Consider the following 24,991-nt stretch of genomic DNA (forward strand, 5'->3'; position numbering starts at 1 on the left):
ACAAAAAATGTCATGAAACCTATTTCATAGACAGTTTTTAGCTAAATCATTACAAGTCTTTTTAATATTGACATTATGTATTGTTGATGTATGAATAATAATTGTTCATATTCCAAATAGACGAATAATCAACAATGATTGTTCATATGAATAATAAATATTCATAAATTCATGTTAATGTATGAACAATGATTGTTCATACTATATACATCGTTGTTTCGGTTGTCGGTTGAAATTGCTTATTATTTCATTTGTACTGGGGTATACTTGACATTTCATCTACCCGAGCCATTTTAATTTCGGCCGAGAATATACTTGACCTTTATCTACCCACCATTTTATCTACCCAGGTCATTGTGAGTGATTAAAAAAAAGTGTAATCTAGAGTTATCTCTCCCCGAGATTGAAAAAGATACGTGGGTATATATCCACTTGCTCATAGCTAGTATATATATATATATATATACGGACACCACAAAAGATCATTTCGAATTTTGGAAGCCAAAGGTTACAACTTATTACAAATCATAAGAAACCCACCCGTCGTAAAAATCCCGGAAATTGGGTGCAACTCTCAACCAGATGCCATCAACATCTAAATATCTACAACACCAATGGGCCTAGTTTCAATTTCAAAAGAAAAGAAGAGTCTATGTTAAAAACAGAAGAAGAATAGTCTATGTTTGATATTTATCCACGACTTGGGATGTGGATCCAAAACTGTAGTCCACGACTCCACGTACCGACACAATGATTTGCTGACAAAGAATTAGTAGAATATATAATGTATTTCAGTGGGGAAAGTCTAAGCATTTGCAGAATTCAAGTCTAATATAAGACTATAATTTATGTCCAAAAAAAAATTCAAAGTCTAACCGTGGCCTTATCTTGACTTGAATTTATGTACAGCTAACGCACAATGAATGATACACTTGCACTGAATAATTCTTCCAAAGTCATAATTCATGTGGTAACTGTTTGAAACATTAATGCTCGTCGAGCCTTGTTAATTAGGAGTCTATATAAATGGTGCGAGGTGTCTCAATTTCATGCAGTCCTTTGTCGCGGAACAAGCAACTGAGACAGAATGATATCCCAGCTAACACTACTCAGCTCCCCACAATATGTTCCCAAGCCATCAACACTCTTTCTTCCGTTAAGGACTCCAACTTCCTTCTTTAATGGTACATATCTATACAGATTTAAACTGTTTCGAAAATCAAATTTCAGTTCATACCGTTTTGTGATCGACATGATAATATGATATACACACCTCTCTATATATGTTGTTTTCTGCCTTAATCTGCTTGTCTGTTGCATTTTTTTCAACGTACTCTGAAGTCTACGCTTAACGATAGCATAATGTAGACTTCATCATTATATATATATATATATTCAGCTGCGGGCATCGAGGCCGGGTTTGAGATTGTATGCTAGCTGCTGGAGAAGCTGAATATAAGGGTCGGGTTGGTTCGTGGACGATGTTCGGCCGTTTTTTTGATTTTGTAGAAAACGCCTGATTTGGATTCTTCCGTTGCTTTTCTGGATGTAGCCTGTAGGTAGGCGTATATATAGGGGGGCCTAGATCAAGGATGTTTGATTGGGTTTGATTAGGCCCATAACTTAAATATCGATCGATGGATACCTGCCGGCTGCCCTTCCATATGTATAGGCCCATAATTTGCTATAGTACAAATTTTATTTTTGAGAAAGTTGGGGCTATAGCCTCTGTTAGTCATGCTTTAGGTCCGCCCCTAGGGAAAAGAATTTCACATTTTCAAAAAATATGTGTATACTTCTAATCTTTATTTTTGGTTTTATTTTCGACTATGGCTAGTCGATTGGCTTGCCCCATTACACAACTTAAGGAAGCATGTGACGAGAGGGGGAGTTGTAAATTCGCAATATCAATACGTACACTATCAATTCCTAACTTCTAAATATGCCGACTACAAAAGCTTCAATTTCAATACTTTCGTACTCATTTCAGTACAAATATTTTAATTCATAGATTTTATTTCTTTTTGTTATATAACATCTATATATAATCGTGCAGATTCCGTTTACCATATTTTTTATACTATAGTTTATACCATACCCCACAATAACGTTATCTATAACATGAATTATAACCTAGTTTTTTGTGGATGTATTCAACTAACTATGAAGATCACCTCTATTAAATTTCACCTCATTTGATAATGTTTAACTATGTCAAACAATGATTACAAAATCAAAAAATCTAAACTGTTAAAATAAAAATCAAAGTTTACAACTACTTTTAACTAAGTTAGAGATTTCAAATGAGATGAATTTTTGTGGAGATTTTATCGTGGTTAGTAAATCATATCCACAAATTATTAAGCATTTAATTCATCTTGTAGGGGTGTGGTATAAACCGGTATATAAAAATATGGTAAACGGAACTTGTTCGATATATAATATATACACCTTCTTATACTTTCTTAAGAAAAGAGTTACGTGTTTCACCGAGCATTACAATTTTCTTATTTTCTTTTTATCGTATCTCTAGGGTATCACCCAGGGAAGCAAACAATAAATACAGGCTTTCATATAAGTTGTGATAGTGGTAATGATTTTTTATCATTTCCCATTTTTATTGAGTATGTTTAAAAATAAAACATATAAAAGGTAGCAGGGGGACAAGTGTGCTACAAGTTGCCCAGCTCTTTCTAAATAGTAATTCTCGGCCCTTCAACTAGATACTCATCAAAACTAGTGGTTATCACATTTATACATTTTTTTTCCTCTACAAGCTATACATATATGAGTGAGACTGTAAGTAATAAGATGTTGTTAAAATTATTTCTCCCCATGTCTAGGTGTTGTTGGAATTCTCATCTCCCTTAATCCACCAAAGAGAGTTGTATTGATGTTCTTGAGAGTAGCCTGTTGAAGTGTATCTTAGTCTATTTCTTATTGAATTCCCAAGAGTAGAGATGCCTATGAAACCTCTTACACCATTTGAGGGAGCAAAATCTCTTCTTAAGCACAGTGTATTCACATGCCTTGATAGTTCGTGATCCATCTGTCCTTTACATCTTTTCAATTTCTAACCCCTATTTACAACAGGTGTGTCCCACCTATGTCTATCCCTGGGCATCCTCTTTATATTCATGGCCGAAATTTGCTCTATGGAGAAATGAGCAATTCAATATGGTATCAAAGGTTAGGTTAGAAGAGGTATCACTTCCACATGACTAAAAGAGACTATAAATTGGTGTGTTCCGCCTATAGCTCTTAATTAAACAAAGAAAGATAAGAATCAATCTCTACACTATTGGATTGCCGACCTTCTCTAAAACCCACCTCAACTTTCAAGGAATGTATTTATGTTATCTCTTTTCTCATAATTTAGAAGCACTTCCCTAACTTTTCTAAATTTATATCAACTATCTCGTGGAATAATTAGAATTATCTATTTTAATCACTCTAAATTTTACCGATGGTTTAGGTTTTGTGGAAATAACTCTATTAGAAGAATTTGACAAAACTAGATCTCTCACTATCAAAACGAAGAAGAGGGTGCAAAACATAAAAAGTTAAATTATTCAAACTCTAGAATGCCATCTAAGTTTCTCACGCAACTTTGCTTTCACCACCTTGACATGCAAATACATTTATGCTTTATAATATACAAATATTGTAAACAATGCTTTGTGAACAATCTGCTGAAATAAATGGTACGCATTGGTGTGTAGCACGTGCATAGTCACAAATTCGGAATTCGACATCAATTCGGCAAGGATGAAATCGTTAATTCGTCAAACAATTCGAAAAAAATTGGGAAATCCATAAATAATTAAGACATAAAATAATATGCAATGTGTGATTTTGCATCATGCTATGGTTACTTTGAGCATATATCAAATTCAAAATTTGCAAATATATATATAAAATATCCTACAAATATTTACAATTCAGATTAGAAAATATTTACAATTTGCAAAGTCTTATATTTCTTACAATATCCTACAAATATTTACAATTTAGAAAATAAAATATTAAAGTAAATATACAGAAAGCTATCCGTTATTATAAAAAACGGAAAAATTCGGTAAACCATCGAGAATTAGGAGAGTTTTATCGATTCAATTGGAGATTTTTTACGTTTTTTAGTAGGAAATAGGAAACTGGTGTAAGATAAAATATTTACAATTCAGATTAGAAAATATTTCCAATTTGCAAAGTCTTATATTTCTTACAATATCCTACAAATATTTACAATTTAGAAAATAAAATATTAAAGTAAATATACAGAAAACTATCTGTCATTATAAAAAACGGAAAAAATGGGTAAACCATCGAGAATTAGGAGACTTTTACCGATTCAATTGAAGACTTTTTACGTTTTTTTAGTAGGAAATAGGAAACTGGTGAAAAATTATCTTCCTTCTTCTTCTTCACTTGCTCCTTCTCTCATGACTCTCCTTCACCCATAACCCTCCTCAACTAAACCCAACTCTCTCTCCCCCGAAACCCATCTCTCTCTCTCTTCTCCACCCTCGGCTCACGCCCCGCTGCATTGCAGTTATCTAGTATATCTTTTATTCTTATTTTTGGATGAAAGAAAGCCCAATGTGTATAAGCATGCTATAAGAATAATTTTCCTTCACTTAAGCATAAATGAACTTCCATCGTAACAGGTTCCTCACAATATACTTACGTACAACCCACCCAACTGCCAGAAAAGGATTTCAAAGCAAACAAGGAAAATGGAATAGCTCAACAGGTCATTAATATATTTTCATACAAAATACATATGATTTTGCATTGTCTTAACTACCCGGTAAACTAAACTGATGCCGTGGTTGAAGGTTTCTGAGTTCAACAACATTGGCGAACAAGTAGGGGTCATTAGAGCGAGGTTACAATCTCTTGACGATGGAGAACTAAGTATCTCGGCTTATGACACAGCTTGGGTGGCACTAGTCAAAGATATAAATGGAAATGATGCTCCTCAATTTCCTTCTAGTCTGGAATGGATAGTCAATAATCAATTTCCTGATGGTTCATGGGGCGATAGTTTTTTCTCTGCTTATGACCGTTTAAGATGCACTTTGGCTTGCGTACTTGCACTCAAAACTTGGAACTGTGACCAAGAGAAATGGGAAAAAGGTAACAAAAAGGAATATCACACATGGCTTCATTGGAAATATCCAATCTGGTTTTTTCACACTATTTTACTCTTTTACTAGGAATGTCCTTTCTTGGACAATATTTGCATAAGCTTAATGATGAAGATCCTGAGCACCAGCCGAGTGGTTTTGAAGTTGCATTTCCTACTCTCATTGAGATGGCTCAGAAATTGGGATTAGAAGTTTTACAGGATCCTACTGTTTTGCAAGATTTATATGCAAAAAGGGAACTTAAATTGAAAAGGTAAGCATTTTTATTTGTATATCCTACTCTCATCAACAACATTTTTCTAAGTATTGTAGAATGGGAAATAGAAGGGGAAATGCCTTCTATATTAATATGTGCAAAACAAAATAGTTTAAACTGTACTACAAAACATGAAACTATATTCACTGTCAAAACCAAAATTTAGCTCTGAATACAAAGACCCTCTTCATCTAGTAAAATTAGGCCAGCAATCCACCTTTAAAGACGTTTGATTATATTATTAACTAGCGCATTTGCAACCATATTTACCTTCTCGAAACACATGAGAAATAGGTGCATTAATATTGAAATGCAATTTTTTTATTTCAAAAACTGCTCTCCCTAGTCCCTAGAAACCAAGGCACCACTATTCTTAGCTGAACATCTGTTCTGACCTTCGAGAAGAGCCAAAGATCCTACCGGCTACCACCACCTTAGCTAGCTAGTGGCAGAAAGAAAAAGGAGCAAAAACAGAACTACATATTTCAGATCAATAATTTCTTGATTTCCTGTACATTTATTAAAACTGCACCGTAAGTGTTCATTATAAAAGTTCCTTCCCCTGTTTTTTTCCATATCAAAGTAATAGTGCTTAGGAGGACGACAGATATCTTAATCAAAGTTAAGTTAGATCATCAGGAAAGGACGCCTTCTTCTTGTGCTTCAAAAACTACCATCACAGATTTATATATATATTTTACAAGCATTTCACGTTTTATATATTATGATCAAGGACCAAAATATCGCCGATATATTTGATATATCACCGATATATATCGTTTTTTGGTATACCGATATCGATATTTCCGATATATATCCACCGAATATTGAATTTTTTTTCCGATATATATCGGAAATTTTTGATATAAAACTTTATATCACCGATATAATTGATATATATCGTTTGACTTTTTGACAATTTTTTTAATATAAATCCAATATTTCTGATATTCTGATATTATATTTCCAATATATCTGATATTTCTGATATTTTAAATAGTTTGGACTGGTCACAAAAAAAATAGATATATCTGATATATATCGGTTTTTGAGTATACTGATACATTCACCGATATCGATATTTTAGTCCTTGAGTGTGATGTAGGATACCAATGGAAGTGCTGCACAAGGTACCTACAACGCTACTACATAGTCTTGAAGGAATCCCTGATTTAGACTGGGAAAAGCTTGTCAAGCTGCAACACCCAAATGGTTCATTCCTATGTTCAACATCCTCAACGGCTTATGCTCTCATGCAAACTAAAGATAAGAAGTGTCTGAAATATCTAACAGAAGTAGTTGAGAGATTTAAAGGAGGAGGTAAACTTTAACTGCTACCGTTAAATTAATTTTCTGTTTTATATTGCTCCTTTGGATTTTGACGAAGGATTTCATTGTATAGCACCACATTGCTACCCAATTGAATTATTTGAACGTCTTTGGATTGTTGACCGCTTGGAGCGCCTAGGAATATCACGATATTTCAAGTCAGAAATCAAAGAGTGCCTTGACTATGTGTACCGGTATGGTAATTATTTACCTGATGAGTATATAAAGTGTACAAACTACTTTGGATTGGCTTTGTGCTAGTTCATGTCCCTACTTTCCTGACATCACTATTTGGCAGAAATTGGACACCTAATGGAATTAGTTGGTCTCGAGATACTATCGAATTTGATATTGATGACACGTCTATGGGTTTTAGGATGTTACGCTTACATGGTTATGATGTTAATGCAAGTAAGTTGACAAACAGTTTTCATAAGTATTAGAGAATAATAATTGATTTTGATTTGTGCAATGACGATTAAGTTTTCTGTATTTGTTGCAGATGCATTTCAACATTTTGAGAGAGACGGCCAATTCTTTTGTTTCGTTGGACAAACAAGCCAAGGAATTACAGAAATGTTAAGCTTATACAGAGCTTCTCAAGTTCTATTTCCTAAAGAGCAGATTCTTCAAGAAGCAAAGGAGTTTGCGTCTAAGTTTCTAAGAGAGAAACAGAGTCTTGGACAAGTTTCAGATAGATGGATAATCACAAAGGACTTAGTAGGAGAGGTAATCAAGAAAAAGATCTTTTGCCTAATTGATTGGTTATTTCTAGACAAGAAGACATCTAACAGACTAGAGTAATTTTTCATTGAATCTATCAGGTAGATTATAATATGTGTGTTCCATGGTATGCAAACTTACCTCGTATAGAGACAAGGTACTACCTTGACCAGTATGGTGGAGACGATGATGTTTGGATTGCAAAAGTACTATACAGGTAATTGATATTTTCATATACATTATGTGTAGCTCGGCCAGTTGATGTAATAATTTCTGAAGGATGCATGGGCTAAGGCTGACTCCAACCATCCATAAAATTTCACTACAGACTTAATTTTAAAACAATGTGGGATTTTTTGACTTCATTAAGATAATCGATCAATAGAACTAAAGTGATCATATTGACTTGTTGAAGGATGTATAATGTAAGCAACAAGCAATACCTTGAGCTTGCCAAATTGGATTATAATCATTGCCAAAAGATGCATCAAATGGAGTGGGTTGATATCCAAGAGTAAGTCACTTTACCATCATTTTGTCAATGAATAAACAATGCTAAAATGTAAAAAAAAAAAAATTACAAACTTCATGCAGATGGTATGAAGAGTTCAATCTGAGAGATTTCGGGATTAGTAAAGATGAACTACTCAAAGCCTACTTCCAAGCAGTGTCTAGTATATTTGAGCCAGAGCGAGCAACTGATCGACTTGCCTGGGCTCGGTCCACAGTACTGGTGAAAGCTGTTTCCTTTTACTTCAAGGCAATCTCGATTGAGCAACAAAGAACTTTCATAGAAGCTTTTCATTATAGTAGTGTCCATAGTAACGACAGGTACATCAATTATAAGGTGCTCTTATCATCTTACCACAATTTCAAGGATAACACTTGGAGATACTAAACTAGTTTTGGTTGCAGGAAATTGGATACCAATGGAATTAGGAATGAACTTGTAGAGGTCATACTCAAAACCTTGAGTGATATCGGATTCAAAATCCAAGAGGTGCACGGGACAGAAGTAGACCACATTCTTAAGAATTTTGTAAGTGCATGTACTGTCCCTTGACAGCAACCCAAGGCTATTATGATTATTTATCTAACCTCCTTTTTCCTTCAATTTACAGTGGAATGCATGGCTGCGGAATTCGCAAACTCAAGAAGACAGGTACCTTATCCCTAACAATGAAGCAGAGCTCTTAGTGTGTACTCTGGCGTTGTGCGCTGACCTGTACTCATTAGATCTCACATCTCAACCCGAGTATGTCTACTTCACAAGCTTAACCAATAAAATATGCAACCGCCTTCATCAAAACCAAAACTTCAAGGTTAGAACTTCTACTATATCTTATTCTGCTTACGAAAACGACTAAAAAGAGTATCGAACCTTACAAGTTTTGACAATATAGAGACTAAACTTTTTTTTCCGTCAAATTGGAGACCAAACTTATTAATTTTTGTAATGTGGGGACATGTGTAACATGACATCTAAATTTCTCACACCGTGTCACAATTCGAATTAATTTATATGGTCATGAGGTTGTAGTATGGATATACTTTGATAAGAAAGTGTATAACAATGTATATAACTTGTAAATTATAAAACATCGTGTGAGAAATTTAGACTACATGTGTAACTAGTCCCTACATTGCAAAAATTAAAAATTTTGGTCCTCAATTTGACCGGAAAAAAAATTTAGTCCTAATATTGTCAAAATTTGTAAAGTTCAATACTTTTTTAATCGTTTTTCGTTCAGCCTATTTATTATTTTTTTGCATATTATATATTTATGTAAAGGAAAATTTTGGACCCGTATGATTAAAATTACTTTGCACTCCTAGGCTGGATGGAAGGAAAACAACAACGTGGAAATAACTATCCACCAACCAATGGAATCAGTACAACTAGATATGCAACAACTTTTACAACATGTACTGAAGAGAGATGGTGGAATACATCCGGAGATTAAACAGACATTTTTAACTGTCGCAAAGAGCTACTACTACACTGCCCACTGTGAGCCTACGACCATCAACCGCCATATTTCTAAAGTACTATTTGACGCAGTACTGTGATGTTGTTACTCAACAGTTCAAGGTAAACTAATTCAAAGGTTTTGGTTGTACTTGATAGCAGGGTGTAATGTGAGTAAACTGTAAAGTGTTACAATAAATTTATTTTGTACTAGCAGCAGAATATAATCCTCATTATCAAATTCTGTAATAGTGGAAGCAGACTCCATAAGAAATTTAAAATTACCACTAGCTGCAAAGTTTTGAGGATATCCTTTCCAAGATCTTGGGTTATGAGCAAGAATTGTCCTGCCCCTCAATGTACTTTACCAGGAAATTGAATTTTTTTTATTCTCTTTTAGTTTATTTTTTCTTTTATTTTGGTTGTTGCCAAAATCTTTATATTATATATGCTAAAGGTATATTTTGTTGAAGAATGAAAACAAGATGGATTGTACATTTTGCTTACTTCTGTTGTATGTTCAAAATGTAAATCAACCTACTCTCTTCCCACTGAAAGCTAGAACTGTGTATATTTTTGTAAGGCTGTAAACTTGGCTCGATTTAGTTTTATATATTAATCGACTTGATATATAACCAAAAGGAAATTTTATTAAAACATGGTGGCATGAATAATGTATTGGGAACACTAAGTAAGTTCCAAGCCTGACTCAGAATATAACGTACTATAAATTTAATTTGGTGTGGACGACCTTATCAAAGTGCATGTTTAGAAGATTCCATTTAACTGAAAACAAAAAGTTTGAAGAAATTCTGAATCTATCTTTACCAAGTAATGCCAAAACATAAGACATAAATATTTTTCAAAAGCCTACTAATCTTGTATTCATTTATCAAGAGTGTGTGCATTTTGTTGGACGTACTATTGTGCATTTGTGCAATTAAACCGAAGGATTCTTTTGTAACTATGAGAAAGCACATATTTATTTTAGGAAGGAAGGATTATTCAAATATTGTTAAGGAGAAAGTGCATATTTATCTTAGGAAGGAAGGATCATTCAAATATTGTTAAGGACATCATGATTATGAAGTAGGATTACTATCTCTACTTTCATAGGTTCAAATGTAACATCGTCAATGTGTTATCTTAAGTATGTTAGGCTTGAAGCCTATCGTTATTGTTGTGTCTTTGTGTGTCTCCTTTTAATGATCTACTCTTAGGGATGTTTTGTAAAGTTTAACTATTTGCAATATAGCACATTGGGGTCTGTCTTAACCCCAGCTTAATAATTTCAAAAAAAAAAAAAGCATTTTTATCCTTCCAATAGATCGATCACTGTAAGCAATTATTGGAGACAAATTGAATATTTTTTGTAGTAGAAATTTTTGTGAAGTTTGGACTCTTTCTTATAAGAGCCTGATCCCAGGACCATAATAATTAAATGGGGAATTTTGACTTAACTCTCCAAAGTTTGGTAGCGTTTTGACTAAACCCCCATTTTAAAAATTATTTGAGTTTGCCCCTCACTCGTCAATTTTGTGTATAATGAGACGTTGGTATTTTAGCTATTGGCCATTTTACCCTTATGAAATAGACGTTGTATTGCCCCCACATTAACATCGCTAAACCTAGCTTTTGCGAAAAATCCCCCAAAAATTATCATTATTTAATTCTTGCACTCTCTCTTTTACATATTAGCCATTTTGCCCTTATGTTGGGCTTCCGCCAGATTAAAACGTAATACCCATTTGGAAAAACCACCCAAATATTGCCCCTCGATCTAATTCTTTCACTTTCTCTCTCGATCTCTCTTGAGCCAAGAGGGGAGAAATCGAGAGAGAGAACTAGTAATCTTGGTACTAGTAGTGTTTCAAATCCTCCACCAGCTCCTCCTCCCCCTCCACAATATAGATTATGGGAAACCCCTCCTCCTCTAGCACAGGTCCAAGAGGCAACAGGCATGTCTAGAACCCCAGTTCTCATTACTCCTATTAAGCCTATTGCATTCCACAACCCCACAGCGGTCTCGCCAGCTAAGTTTATATAGAATCATGGAATTATTAGTGAGAGAAATGAGAATCACCTTAAGCATCTCAGCAGTAGTACTCCACGCAGAACAAGAAAGGACATGAAGTGTATTTTTGGAACTTCCCTTTCTCTGAGCAATTTAACAAGATAAAAATCATAATCATCAGTTCATCACCTTTTTGTATTTCCCATTTCACACACGAGAATACTCTATCATAAAACTATTTTCATCTCCTCTTTTATCATTTCTTTTCTCTCTCTATTTTTTTTTGCCCCTCTCTCCTTTTCTTTTGCAGTGCTGCAAAAGGAGAGGATGTTAGGTGGGATTTGAGATATCTCAAGATAAATACATAGATGTTAGCTTCTACTTATCACTTGACTTACTCCCTCTCTGATGCACTCTCCTCACTGCTGAGTAGGTGTTGGTAACAATTGCTGCAACAAGAACAAACTGCGAATAAGAAGGCCTGGCCGAGGCACGGATCAAACGCTTTTTTAAGGTTGTTTCAAGTCTGTTCCTCTTTATGCATACAAAGCTGCGTCAACCTCCGTGATACAACAGCCCAGATAGACTCTCCTTTGTTTATCGCAGATAAACCAAAGAAGAAAAGAAAAAACCATGATTCTCGATCTTATGAAAGCCCTCAACTTAGTATAGAAAAATAGTTTTGCACACATTATTAGTTTCTTGTAGGAGTATTTATAGAGGAAAACGTGGAGCACCCAAGAGATCCGGATAGGGTATCGATCCAGTTTCCGATAAGAATTGGATTCTACAAGTCTATCACATCTGTTTCCCAATCCATATCCAATTGCTTCCAAACTTATCCTAAAACAGTTTTTAAAGAAAATGGTCTACCAAAAGAAGATAAGGGATCAAAGAGAGCCCAAGCCCAAGCCCAAGTTCACCTCTTTGTTTTATTCAAAATAACACAACAATCCCCCACTTATTTTTGATAAAACAAAATAGAAAATATACTTAAGGGCAATCAATATCAAGATCAACATATTATGCACATAAAGGTGTCCAAGACTTAAACCTTTTACGTAGTGAAAATTACTCAAAGTATAAGAACCATAAGTGACTAAGTCTTAAACTTAGGTCTTGAGTATACAATAAGTTATAATCACGCACAACATATCCAAGTGTTCTCCTTTCATGTTCTGCACATTAAAGGCCCTCCAGGTTTCCTCCTCGGATTCGTGAATGATCTAGAGAATCACCCTCATTCTCATAGAAAGCGGCCTCTACTTTCACATTCACTAGGTGAGTCTATCAAGAGTGCTCCTCAGAGCTATACACTCGCCCATAAGGACCATAGAACTTCATTAAGAGTTTTTCCCCGTAAAACCTCAACCTCTATTTATCACCGCAGATTTCATACATTTTACTATCCAACTACTTTTGACAGATAAGTAATAATGTATGTCTCACAACCAACATTCTATGACTTGTTCTTCCCTTTGAACCTAGTTCTTGGGATCTCCAAATTCCTAGGTTGGGTTACCATCATAGATGTTCACCTTTCAATTGGCTTCAGTCCCATGCTAGTAGAGCAAATCCACATTGTATCTCTCGCCGAAGCTTTGGTTTGTGAATCGCAAGATTATCTTGATCTCACAAAATCAAAATAATATGGACTCTCCCAAAGAATAGTCAGTAATGCTATCAACAAAGTATCATTGTAATTAATACCGCCTATCTTAGACTAGTATATGAGTAAGAAGGCCTTGTACTCAACTAGCTTCTTCACTGCATTACTAGCCAAAGCAATAATCTCATACTCCATAGCAAAGCGTATATCATGGTCTGTTTCTTGGACTTCCAAGATACAACACCTCCACCAATGCTAAACACATAGCCACCGGTGACCTCGAGTTTTCTCAAAGGATGTTCCAATTGAATCTATTGCTTGCTAGTATACCTGCAAATAACACCTACTACATAGGCAATGTCAGTCTTAAACAATCAGAGCATATCTCAAACTACCAATGATACTTGCATATTCCTTCGATTCACAGGTTCACCATTATTCTTAAAATAATTTAACACGAAATTAAAAAGAGTACTCAAAATCACGCTAATCAAAGTAGTTATACTTCTTCAACATTTTCTCAATGTAGTGTGACCGATCCAAATTTATATGCCATTAGGCGATCTTGTAATTTTGATTTCCAACATTACATCAGCCTCACCTAAGTCCTTCATATCAAAGTTAGAAGACAACAGGTTCTTGGTTTCTTTTACAACATGTAAATTGGAACTAAAGATTAGTAGATCATCAACATATAAGCATATAATAACACATATCCCATCAGAATACTTATGATAAATGCACTTGTCACTTTCATTTATCTTGAACCCACTGGTAATTATAAAGTTATCAAACTTCTCATGCCACTATTTAGGTGCCTGTTTCAACCCATAAAGTGACTTAAGTAATCTGCGTACCTTTTACCATTACCCGTTCACATAACCTTGTTGGGTGATCCATGTAAATCTCCTCTTCTAAATCCCATTTAGAAAGGTTGTCTTAACATCCATCGATGAATAACAAGATTACGAACAAAGATCAACAGAAAATAATACTCTAATGGATGTTATCCGTGTAATGTGAATATGTGTCAAAGAAACCAAGTTCTCTCTGCCTAAAGCCCTTGATAACAAGTCTTGCTTTAAACTTATCCACCGAACCATCGGTTTTAAACTTCCTTCTTAAAACCCATTTGATTCCTATAGTTTTACAAACCAATAGGCAAATAAACAAGTTTCCAAGTTTTGTTTTCCATGAGAGAATCAATCTCACTCGAATGACTTCTCTTCAAAACTTGAAATCAAAAAGATATGAGAGCTTCTTCAATGGAGGAGGGATCTCCTTCCAAATTACAGTGACAAAGTCGGGTCCCAAAACCTTAGTGACCCTAAGCTCTTTTATATCTTCTAGGTTCATCTTCTTTGGTTTATCTGTTGTGTCCATGATCCTATCATGCAATCTAGATATGTCAGTGTCAGAAACATCATTATTAGGGGCCTTGGAGGATACTACTCCCACTAGCACCCCCACTATTTCTAGATAAATATGGAAATCTATCTTCAAGAAACTCAATATAAGATGATCAACAAAAACATTACTCTTCATATCTAGAAAAACATAGGCATTGCTCTCCATAGCATTGCCTAAAACGACACACTCATAAGCTTTTCTCTCAAGCTTTGAGATCTTGGGATCATGCTTCCTTACAAAAGCCAAACATCCCCATATTCTGAAGTAACTCAAATTAGGTTTCCTATTCTTCAATAGCTCATAAAGTGTAATCTTTGTATTAGAATTAGCAATTCTATCCAACACATATATAGCTAATAATCAAAACAAAACTTCCTCCAAAAATTTGAGGGTGCTCCAGAACTAAGCAACATAGCAACAATTAATCCCTTTAAGTGTTCTGTTCTTACGTTTATCTACCCCATTCATTCCATATGAACAAGGAGCAGCTCTAGTTAGAACACCTTCAAGCTCACAAATATCAGTGTATACCAAGTCTAGCAGATTTGTATTTCTTTCAACTGACTTGTGACGCTCCTTTGTGATTTTGGCCTTAGTGCAAGATCCACCGCGTACAAAATCATCACTATCCAAATTAGGAATTAAACCAAGTATGCTCATGTTCTTAACATATTTTCTATTAATATGACATAATCTACCATGCCAACATTAACAGAACAAGAAATCATGTAAGTAGAAGTAAAATATTATTAAGATCAGCAACATCCAATTCGGTCCATACACCTAACAATCTCCACCTTGGACCGAAACTGGTCTAACCGAACCACCGGCTTTGTCTCACCAAATGCATGACTGGGCCAAGTCTAGGGACCATCCATGGTACTCTCACAGATGTCTCACCCAAGACTGATACTGTCCCCAACCTTAGCCATCACTTGGCCCAAACCTCAGTTGAACCTTATTTAAGGTGTGAGTTTCTATATCAATAGAAGTGTACGTAGCTCCATTACTACTAGATGTGGGATCAACAAACTTCAATATCTCCTTACATGCATATCCCTTACCAACAAAGACACCAACCTTGGTGGTCGTATATGTACAAAAGAGAAATTAATCTCAAACAATTATATCTAGTCAATGAAAAAACTTTCAAAGCATGTTAACCAACACCCAGTGCCACAACATATTTACTAGATAAAAAACCAGAACATATAGACTTAGGTTTTAAATTTCCTTAAATTAAAAACCCTAGCATGTAATTCTATGTTTTAATCCATCTCACAATATAAAACAAAGAATTTCATAGATTTGGTAAGGAATACGATACCTATCCCGATTGAAAATTCGGATTTTCACGCGTTTGCCATTTGACGAAATTGGCCCATAAAGAACTGTAAAAACTAAATCAGTTCTGGACGAATTAGGCTTCAAGCCATACACCGTTGGAAACATCTCTGAGTTAGCTTTCTAACACAAAAGCGGATTGTGAATCCGATCATCGAACAATAAATTATAGCCGTTTTAGTCAGAACTGTCCCACCATTCCGAATTTCGAACTATTTCTTCTTTTTTTAACAATCTCGAATTCAAATTCCAAATTCCAAACTCAGATATTGTTCATGGACCAAAACCAAATGAGTTTCATATATGGTAATCAATACCATTAATAAAATAGAATAGAACATGTCTTGCACATGTGATTCTAAATAGATAACGCTTTACGTCTGATCGATATCTCATGAAAAAAAAAACACATCCTCAACGTGTTTCCCTTTCTCGATCTTTTTTAGTGGCATAAGCAAGAATTGCACATGCGTTAAAGTCATGCCCAATTACATCCAAAGTTCACAAAGATGATAAACAATTCAAGCAAAGCAGATGTAAACCTTTTACGTTCTTTCACTTAAACAATTCATCTTTTAATGAAATTAATCAAAACCGAGAGCATAACCCAATATAACTCATCAATTGTCAAACACAAATTTTCTAGCCCGTGGCCTACTTTATACCCCATATAGTGAACAACAATAAAACCTTTTAACCAAGAATCAAGACGTGTTAATTCTAGAGTCAAGGCGATTATTGTTTCCACTAAAAAAAACATGATTAGCATTAAACCAATATACTTTTGTTGTCACCTTCGGCTCCACATACTAACTGTTAGTAGAGCAATCTTGACAAAAATATACTAGATAATACTGTAATCATAACGCAATAACGTACCTTTTAATCGCTTAATCCATAAACGAAAACCGCCAACAAGAACAAACTGTGAATAAGAAGGCTGGCTGAGGCACGGATCAAACGCTTTCTTTAAGGTTGTTTTGGCGCTTTTCCTCTTTATCGCATAAAGCGTCAACCTCCGGATACAACAGCCAGATAGACTCTCCTTTGTTTATTACTTGAGATAAACCAAAGAAGAAAAGAAAAACCACGATTCTCGATCTTATGAAAGCCCTCAACTTAGTATAGAAAATAGTTTTGCACACATTATTAGTCAACGTAGGAGTATTTATAGAGGAAAACGTGGAGCACCCAAGATCCGGATAGGTAATCGATCCGGTTTCCGATAAGAATTGGATTCTACAAGTCTATCACATCCGCTTCCCAATCCATATCCAATTCTGTTTCCAAACTTATCCGGAACAAATTTTAAAGAAAAAATGGTCTACCAAAAGAAGATAAAGGGATCAAAAGAGAGCCCAAGCCCAAGCCCAAGTTCACCTCTTGTTTTATTCAAAATAACACAACAATGGGGTGTTTTGTGTGTGAGCTTGTGAAGAAGAGCTCGAGAGAGTGTGTGCATGTGCATGTGCCGAGGGGGGTTGTTGCAACCAAACCCATGGATGCCTATGAAGAAACAAGGATAGTGTTCTCAAGGATTCAAAATTTAGACCCGTAAAATGCATCTAAGATCATGGGTCTCCTCCTCATCCAAGACCATGGCGAGAAGGAGATGATTCGCCTTGCTTTTGGTCCCTAAACCCTCGTTCAATCCGTCATCCTCAAAGCACGCAAAAGACCTTTGCTCTTTCTCCTTCCACCCCTTCTTCCCCTCCCTTTCCTTGCGAACAACAACTCTAATTCCCACTCTAGACAGAATTCTTCTTATTTTTCTTCTTCAAGATTGCTCAGCAATCTCTCCCCTTCTTCGGCTTCATGGGCATCTCCCTTAGCAAACTATTCTGATACTCATAACCTGGACAATCTCATGAGCCCCACAAATTCAACCCCACCACCACCTCCTCAAACTTCCTATCATCGCCAGTAGTAGCAAAGAATCGTGAATGGATTCAAGAATACCAAAAGCTCTAATAGCAAATATTTGGGTGATTCGAGAGAAAGAGAGAGAGAATCGAGAGAGAGAGAGTAAAAGAATTAGATCAGGGCAATATTTGGGTGGTTTTCCCAAATGGGTATTACGTTTTAATGCTGCAGGAAACCCAACATAAAGGCAAAATGGCCAATATGTAAAATACAAGAGAGAGAGTACAAGAATTAAATAATGGCAACTTTTGGGGGGTTTTCGCAAAGCTGGGTTTAACGTGTTAATGTGTGTGGGGGGCAATGCAACGTCTATTTCTTAAGGGTAAAATGGTCAATAGCTAAAATGCCAACGCCCTGCTACACACAAAATTGACGGTGGGGGCAAACTCAAATGATTTTAAAATGGAGGGTTTAGTCAAAACGCTACCAAACTTTGGGGGGTTAAGTCAAAATTCCCCTAATTAAATCTACTCCATATACCACACCACGTTGGCTCGAGATCAGGTGATTAATTAGTTCCAAAGTCTAAACAATTTAGTGATTTACACTACTACATAAAAGCCAGTAGATCACATTTTTAACTGTGATAAAATGTAATAGAGCACACTCTTGGAGTCAAATTAGGACCGTGCTCTACATACCATGGTGTGGTTTTTCCCTTGAGGCATTAGAACACGTTTTTAGTACCTAAAAATAACTCACCTCAGTTATTTTTATTTTATCTAATGAATCGAGACTGACAGATGATTAAAATATAACATACAGTAGTAGCAATGAGATTATCTCATGTATGTATCTCTACTTGCCATTGAGCATATTGGAATTCTATAAGACGGCAAGATTGAGATTGAAAACAAAGTTTAGTTGAATAGTAAATAATGATGGAATTGGCTTGGCCTTTGGTGGTTTGGTCAGGCTTCTACTTAGCAGTTGTTTCGCTTCTCCTCACAAAATTTATGAAAAAAATTCAGGAAGACTGCCTCCAGGACCACCAGGATGGCCACTAATTGGCAACATATTCGATTTGGATGCAGCAGCTCACCATACTTTAGCTAAGATTAGTAACAAATATGGTCCCATTGTATGGCTTCGACTGGGGGCGGTCAACACTATGGTGGTATCCTCAGCTGAGGCAGCAATGGACATGTTTAAGAACCATGACCTCTCTTTCGCTGGTCGCACCACCAATGAAGCATTGAGGGTGCACTGCTATGATGAAGGCTCTATGGCTTTAGGCCAATATGGGCCATACTGGCGCATGCTTCGACGTATCTGCACGACAGAGCTCTTCACTAATAGTCGAATCAATGGCACTGAAAGTCTACGTATGAAGTGCATTGACAACATGATAAGGTGGATATGGGATGAAGCTAAAAATAACAAAGGTAGTGTAGAAGTAGCTCGGTTTGTGTCCCTTATGAGCTTCAATGTCACTAGTAATGTCATGCTTTCCAAAGACCTTGTCGATCCAGAATCCAAAAAGATGCTGAGTTCTTTACATCAATTGCCAAAGCTATAGAGTTGGGTGGACGGCCTAATATAGCCGATTTCTTTCCCTTCTTGCGGTGGCTTGACCCACAAGGTATAAAGAGGAAGATGAGATGTGACATGGCGTATACACATAAATTTGCTTATGGTTTTGTGGAAGAGCGAATTCTAGAGAGAAAGAACGGGAAAAAAACAAAAAAGGACTTTTGGACGTGTTGTTGGACTTTCAAGGCAATCAGCGAGATGGTGAACCAGAAAATATCTCGGAAAAAACATCGGTATAATATGATACTGGTGAGTGTTGCGAACACTTGTAGCAAAATTAGGCTATTGTCGATGTTTCAGTTATTCAGATCATCTAAGCCTGGGTGGCTGGGTAGAAGTCTTCTAGCTCTTTCCTTCCACAATATTTACTCCAATTGGCATGTACGTATTTAAGGATAACATTCAGTAATACTCGTTCCAGATTTATATAATCTGGATGCATGAGATCATGCTTTCAGTCTGCCTATTTTACGGTTTAATACAGAGCAATTTTGTTTTAAAAAAATGCATTGTTATAGTCCCATTCTTCTTCATTAGTTTTTCTAACTGGATACACCTTAATGATGTAGGAACTGTTTGCAGCGTCTACAGATACAACCACCAGCACCATTGAATGGGCATTGACGGAGCTTCTTCGTAACCCCAGTATAATGAGAAATGTCCAAGCTGAACTAGACCAGGTATTGGTTCAGAACAAGATGGAAGAAGTTGACGTTGGAAGCCTACGCTATTTGCAGGCTGTGGTGAAGGAAACTCTAAGGTTGCATCCTCCAGTACCTCTATTAATACCTCGGAGGGCTATGGATGATACAAAGTTTATGGGATATTCAGTACCCAAAGACACACAGATTCTTGTTAATGTTTGGGCAATTGGAAGGGATCCAGTTTTTTGGGATGATCCTTTGTCCTTCAAACCAGAGAGGTTCCTAAGTTCGAATATTGATTACAAGGGACGGCATTTTCAATTCATCCCATTTGGAGCAGGGCGGCGGATATGTGTAGGCATGTCATTGGCACATCGTACGCTTCACCTTGCACTGGGTTCACTGATTCAATCTTTTGAATGGGCACTTGAAGATGGTGTAACGCCAGAAAATATGGACATGACGGAGAGGTTGGGTGTAGCACTGAGAAAGGCTGATCCGTTGAAGACAGTATTAAAACTCCGTGTGGGGAAATACAAGGGAAGGAACGACTAACTATCAGCACTGTTTGGTTTAGTTGCTCAATTTCTTTCAGTAAACCTCGTTTACTAATAATCTACTTCTAATTATTGGCCTTGTTCGCATTTACTCATTGGATCTGGCTCATTGAATAGTAATGCATCTGATATATTAACCATTTTGTGAAGGACCAAAGTTAAGGTTTCCCATTGTGCAGGAAGAAATCTCTACGAACTAGAGGGCCAGGTTGATTTGTTTATCGATCTCCAGTTAGAATTCCCACTAGGCCTCTACAATATCAAATCAAATAATAATGTACGTTGGTGAATTTCTGTTAGGATTTTTTTTTTTTTTGCTATGTAAGGGATAAAAAGTTTAATTTGATGGAGTTTTGCACCATCATGCTCTCATTTGGTAGAAGGCTTTCTTTGTTAAGTTGAGACGCAATAAAACCCATCAAATCACTCCTCTACCCCTGATTGTAGTGTCCAAACTTTTGCTCCAAGCCAACCACAGCTTAGACCAATTAAATCCAATAAAACGGATAGAATTGTTGGAGGAATATAACAGAGAACACAGCTTTAAAATCTAGCTGCTGGAAAAACTGTAGGAACCTGAACCGTACCTTTCCTGCCACGCCAGTTCGCTACTAGCCTACTAGGATTATCCAATCAAGAGATGAGGTTCTCATTGGATTCTACGTCCAAAATACTACTGTTTTGTACGTCGTTGATGTGGAACATATAACCAGCTTCTTGTTTGACTATGGTTTCTAAAATATTTTTGGTTTCGGTGTGAAGAATCACCTGTTTACAGTCTCTGTCATATTAATCTTTTTTTTCTTCATATATAAACAATGCACTAGCAGAATACTTGTCTCAAAGCATATACTATATATATAATACCGAATACTGTTTATCCTGTATTAGTCCTTTTCATGCGAAAAAATGCATGTAGTAAGGTTAAAATATTATTTTAAGAAGTGAAAATTTTGTTAAATTTATTGTCCGGCCTGTAGGCGATATATCCTGTAGACTGCAGTAAGGTTAAAATATGTTAAAAATGCATGGGAACACATTGTCAGAATTCTAAATGTTTCACTGTACTCTCGAAATCATTCCATAGATGAAAGGAAGTTCTGATTGATTAAAGTAATCCCTAATCCCTGGCCGCCTTGCGGTAGAGTGGTTAAGCTGTCTTGCTTCAACTTATACATCACCAGCATTTTAATTTTTCAACTTTTTATGGTTAATTTTTTTTGGCTTGTGTGCTTTTAGATTGATTGTGGTAATTTCGAGATATCGGACAATTTGAACTGCTTTAAGTGGATTAGTGGATTGGATAGATCCTAGGACGACAATAATGTAGGATTTTCTAGTTTACGAACTCAAGAGAAAACTATCCAGATGGGATTACATGCATTTACTAAAATTTTACTACAAGGAAATGTGCAACTAACCAAGTACAATCTGGAAGACTGCAGGTCCAAGTCTGTTGCTTCATCTAATTGACTGAATCATGGTTTTCCTGCACCAAACGAAGTTTTAGTACCACCTTCAGTGGATCAGCCTTTCTCAATGTTATACCCAGCCTCTCCCTCATAAGTCATATCCATCACCTCTGGTGTAATACCATCCTCAAGAGCCCATTCGAAAGAATGAATCAATGAACCTAGGGCAAGGTGAAGCATGCGATGCACCAGTGGTAGGCCTACACACATCGGACGTCCTGCTCCAAATGGGATAAACTGAAAATGGTGTCCCTTATAATCGGTGTTAGACCTAAAGAACCTCTCCGGCTTAAAGGACCAAGGATCATCCCAGCAAACCGGATCTCTTCCTATTGCCCAAACGTTTACAAGAATCTGTGTGTCCTTAGGTATTGAATATGACATGAATTTGGTATCTTCCATGGCTCTATGAGGTACTAGTAATGGTACTGGAGGATGCAACCTCAGTGTTTCCTTCAATACTGCCTGTAAATAGTGTAGGTCTCCTATTTTACTCTCTTCGATACATTTGTTCTGACCCACGACTTGGTCTAGCTCTTCCTGAACCTTTCTCATTACACCAGGGTTGCGAAGGAGCTCTGTCATCACCCACTCTATAGTGCTAGTAGTTGTGTCTGTAGAGGCTGCAAATAATTCCTACATCATCCAGGCAACTAGTTAGAGGTATATAAAGATTTGAAAAAATAAATAAAAATAAATAAAAAATGAACAGAACAGTATAGGAACAGGGTGCTCTGTATATGTGACATGTAAAATGTGCAAGTGCATATTGTGAAGGCATCTGAATTGAGCTCTTCTTACCAGTATCATTATGTTGATGTTCTTCTCAGAGATATCTGCAGGTTCACCATCTTTCTGATTGCCTTGAAAGTCTAACATCGCATCGAGGAAATCTACCTTTGTGCTCTTTTTCTTGTTTTGCCTATCTAGAATTCGTTGCTTAACAAATCGATAAGCAAAGCCAAGTGAATTCTCCATATCCCGTGTCATATTTTTCTTTATACGCTGTGGATCAAGCCTTTGCAAAAAGGGAAAGAAATCAGCCACATTAGGCTTTCCAAGCCACTCTACAATTCTAGAAATCGATTTGAAGAATTCATCCCCTTCTTTGGACTGTGGATCAACAAGGTCTTCAGAAAGCATGACATTACCAATGACATTGAAGCTCATAAGGGTGATGTTGTGAATAATTAACTGCGGAAACAACGTTACCCACACCAAACGGATCAATCCTACACAAAGATTGATCTTTCTCAATAGACAAGACTTCAACACCCTCCAAGCAATATCCCAACACTTCTCAATATCAAATAACAAGCATATGAAATAAAACAATCAATGTAAAAAGAGGAACAAACCACAAGATTTATATATCGTGGTTCGAATTTGCCTACATCCACACTGCGAGTTCCAAGCTTTAATAGATGTCCGGAGTAACAGACTACAAGTCTCTCTCAATTCACTCACAAAGAATGAACACTCAACTCACAAAGAATTGTTCTCTTGTAATCACTCTCTTTCTTGGTTTTGGAAAAGTTAGGTTTTCCAAAAAACTGATTTTGTTTTTATACCAAAAAACCAAAAATCGCGGTTACTGTAGCGAGGCCCGCAAAAGACTGGCTGGCGCGCTTCTCTGGCCTGGCGCTACCGTATTAAAAACATGAGCTGGCGCTTTTTTGGCCGCTGGCGGTGGGCTAAAACACTGGAGTAGTGAAGCGAAGTCGCTTCACTCTGGCCTGGCGCCTCGACCGTGAGAAACAGAATTTTCTACATTCTCCACCTCGGTGGGTTTTAACACATAAAACCAAGCCGAACACATCCACAAGATCACATCCAAAGAGGAACACCTCCAAAGAAGGAAGACTTCGCGAAATAAGCGCCTGGGGCTATGCCTATGCCGGGGCTCTTTCAAACATGTAGGATTTGGAGCAAGTCCAAACAATTGTTGGAACTTAACTCCGGTGACAACTTTCACAAGATATCGGCAGGGGTTGTCATGGGTGTCTACTTTCTCAAGTGCTACATCACCATCCTCAACGACATCCCGTATAAAGTGATATCGGACATCAATATGCTTGGTCCGACCATGATGAACTTGGTTCTTCGCCAAATGAATAGCACTCGACTATCACAATACAAAAAACACCGTTTCGCTTTCAATACCCAAATCATCTAGAAGACCTCGAAGCCATAGTGCCTCTTTCCTCATCGCCTCTCCCCTTCGCCATATACTCTGCCTCGGTTAGTAGATAGAGCAATCAGTAACTGTGAGCATAGACCTCCAACTAACCGTATTGCACCATGCATCATAAACACATAACCGAGTGAGTCGATCGTCGTCTATCTAGATCACCGCATAATCGGAATCCACAAACCCACCGACATAACAAGTGCCTCCACCATAAGCTAATCCCACATCCAAAGTACCCTTCAAGTACCTTAGTACCCATTTCATCGCCTCCCAATGTTTGCTTCCCCGATTTGCCATATACCGCTCCACAACACTAACTGCACAGGAAATGTCCGGGCGCAGTACACCATAGCATACATCAAACTACCCACGCACTTGCATAAGGAACATTAGCCATATGCTTTTGTTCCTCCACCGAACTAGGAGAGAACTTGGGTTGAAAGCCTAAAATGCCCAAATTAAAGGAGTAGAAACCGACTTTGCATTCTCCATACCAAATCGAGAAATTACTTTCTGAATGTATTTCTTCTGAGATACAACTATCCGTCGCTTCTTCCTATCTCTGTCAATCTCCATGCCCAGTATCTTCTTGGCTCCACCTAAGTCTTTCATCTCAAACTCAGAGCTAAGTTGAGATTTCAACTTGTCTATCTCCACCATGCTTTTGGAAGCAATAAGCATGTCATCCACATAAAGCAGGAGATAGATGAAGTCATTACCACGAAGCCTTCTAAAGTAGACACAGCAGTCATACTTACTTCGGGTGTACTCATGTTGCATCATGAATGTGTCAAAGCGCTTGTACCATTGCCTGGGCGATTGCTTTAACCCGTACAGTGACCGATTCAATTTGCATACATAATCTTC

General features: G+C 36.7%; 2 protein-coding genes, 1 long non-coding RNA gene and 1 pseudogene across 5 annotated transcripts; 3 read left to right on the top strand and 1 right to left on the bottom strand.

The window, feature by feature from the left end:
- Window positions 1–984: 984 nt before the first annotated feature.
- Window positions 985–9,826, top strand: LOC147476406 (ent-copalyl diphosphate synthase 1-like). 2 transcript variants are annotated; one of them, XM_086582620.1, is made up of 14 exons: window positions 985–1,184; window positions 4,668–4,753; window positions 4,839–5,139; window positions 5,220–5,403; window positions 6,512–6,726; window positions 6,809–6,929; window positions 7,034–7,146; window positions 7,238–7,464; window positions 7,560–7,675; window positions 7,874–7,972; window positions 8,053–8,289; window positions 8,374–8,497; window positions 8,580–8,780; window positions 9,307–9,826. In XM_086582620.1, the coding sequence occupies exons 1-14, from the start codon at window positions 1,088–1,090 to the stop codon at window positions 9,526–9,528; spliced, it is 2,343 nt and encodes a 780-aa protein (XP_086438746.1). In that variant the 5' UTR covers window positions 985–1,087; the 3' UTR covers window positions 9,529–9,826. The 2 variants fall into 2 exon arrangements, with proteins under 2 accessions (XP_086438746.1, XP_086438745.1); XM_086582619.1 differs by having other exon boundaries at window positions 987–1,184; window positions 9,295–9,826.
- LOC147476407 (uncharacterized) lies at window positions 2,553–4,181 on the top strand. The gene is made up of 2 exons (XR_015207698.1): window positions 2,553–2,590; window positions 3,094–4,181. It is a non-coding gene; the product is annotated as an uncharacterized LOC147476407 (long non-coding RNA).
- A 5,482-nt stretch (window positions 9,827–15,308) lies between the features above and the next one.
- LOC147476408 (cytochrome P450 76A2 pseudogene) lies at window positions 15,309–20,601 on the top strand (annotated as a pseudogene). The gene is made up of 3 exons (XR_015209765.1): window positions 15,309–15,427; window positions 18,643–19,641; window positions 19,830–20,601. The product of XR_015209765.1 is annotated as a cytochrome P450 76A2 pseudogene (transcript).
- Window positions 20,602–21,839: 1,238 nt separating this feature from the next.
- Window positions 21,840–23,105, bottom strand: LOC147476409 (cytochrome P450 76A2-like). The gene is made up of 2 exons (XM_086584504.1): window positions 22,735–23,105; window positions 21,840–22,569 (listed from the first exon to the last, which is right to left on the bottom strand). Exons 1-2 carry the CDS (start codon window positions 23,101–23,103, stop codon window positions 21,988–21,990), a joined length of 951 nt encoding a protein of 316 aa, XP_086440630.1. The 5' UTR covers window positions 23,104–23,105; the 3' UTR covers window positions 21,840–21,987.
- Window positions 23,106–24,991: the final 1,886 nt, after the last annotated feature.

This window comes from Coptis chinensis, chromosome 9, assembly GCF_015680905.1.
Source record: "Coptis chinensis isolate HL-2020 chromosome 9, ASM1568090v1, whole genome shotgun sequence".
In the NCBI taxonomy this organism is placed as follows: Eukaryota; Viridiplantae; Streptophyta; class Magnoliopsida; order Ranunculales; family Ranunculaceae; genus Coptis; species Coptis chinensis.

What these genes read in the sequence shown, in the direction of transcription:
- LOC147476406 (XM_086582619.1), top strand. Translation starts at nt 1,088, where the DNA reads ATGATATCCCAGCTAACACTACTCAGCTCCCCACAATATGTTCCCAAG. An exon ending in AGGGAACTTAAATTGAAAAG is followed by an intron (nt 5,404 to 6,511) that starts GTAAGCATTTTT and finishes AGTGTGATGTAG; the next exon opens with GATACCAATGGAAGTGCTGC. An exon ending in TGGTTATGATGTTAATGCAA is followed by an intron (nt 7,147 to 7,237) that starts GTAAGTTGACAA and finishes TATTTGTTGCAG; the next exon opens with ATGCATTTCAACATTTTGAG.
- LOC147476409 (XM_086584504.1), bottom strand. Translation starts at nt 23,103, where the DNA reads ATGAGCTTCAATGTCATTGGTAATGTCATGCTTTCTGAAGACCTTGTT. An exon ending in ACATCAACATAATGATACTG is followed by an intron (nt 22,570 to 22,734) that starts GTAAGAAGAGCT and finishes TGGATGATGTAG; the next exon opens with GAATTATTTGCAGCCTCTAC.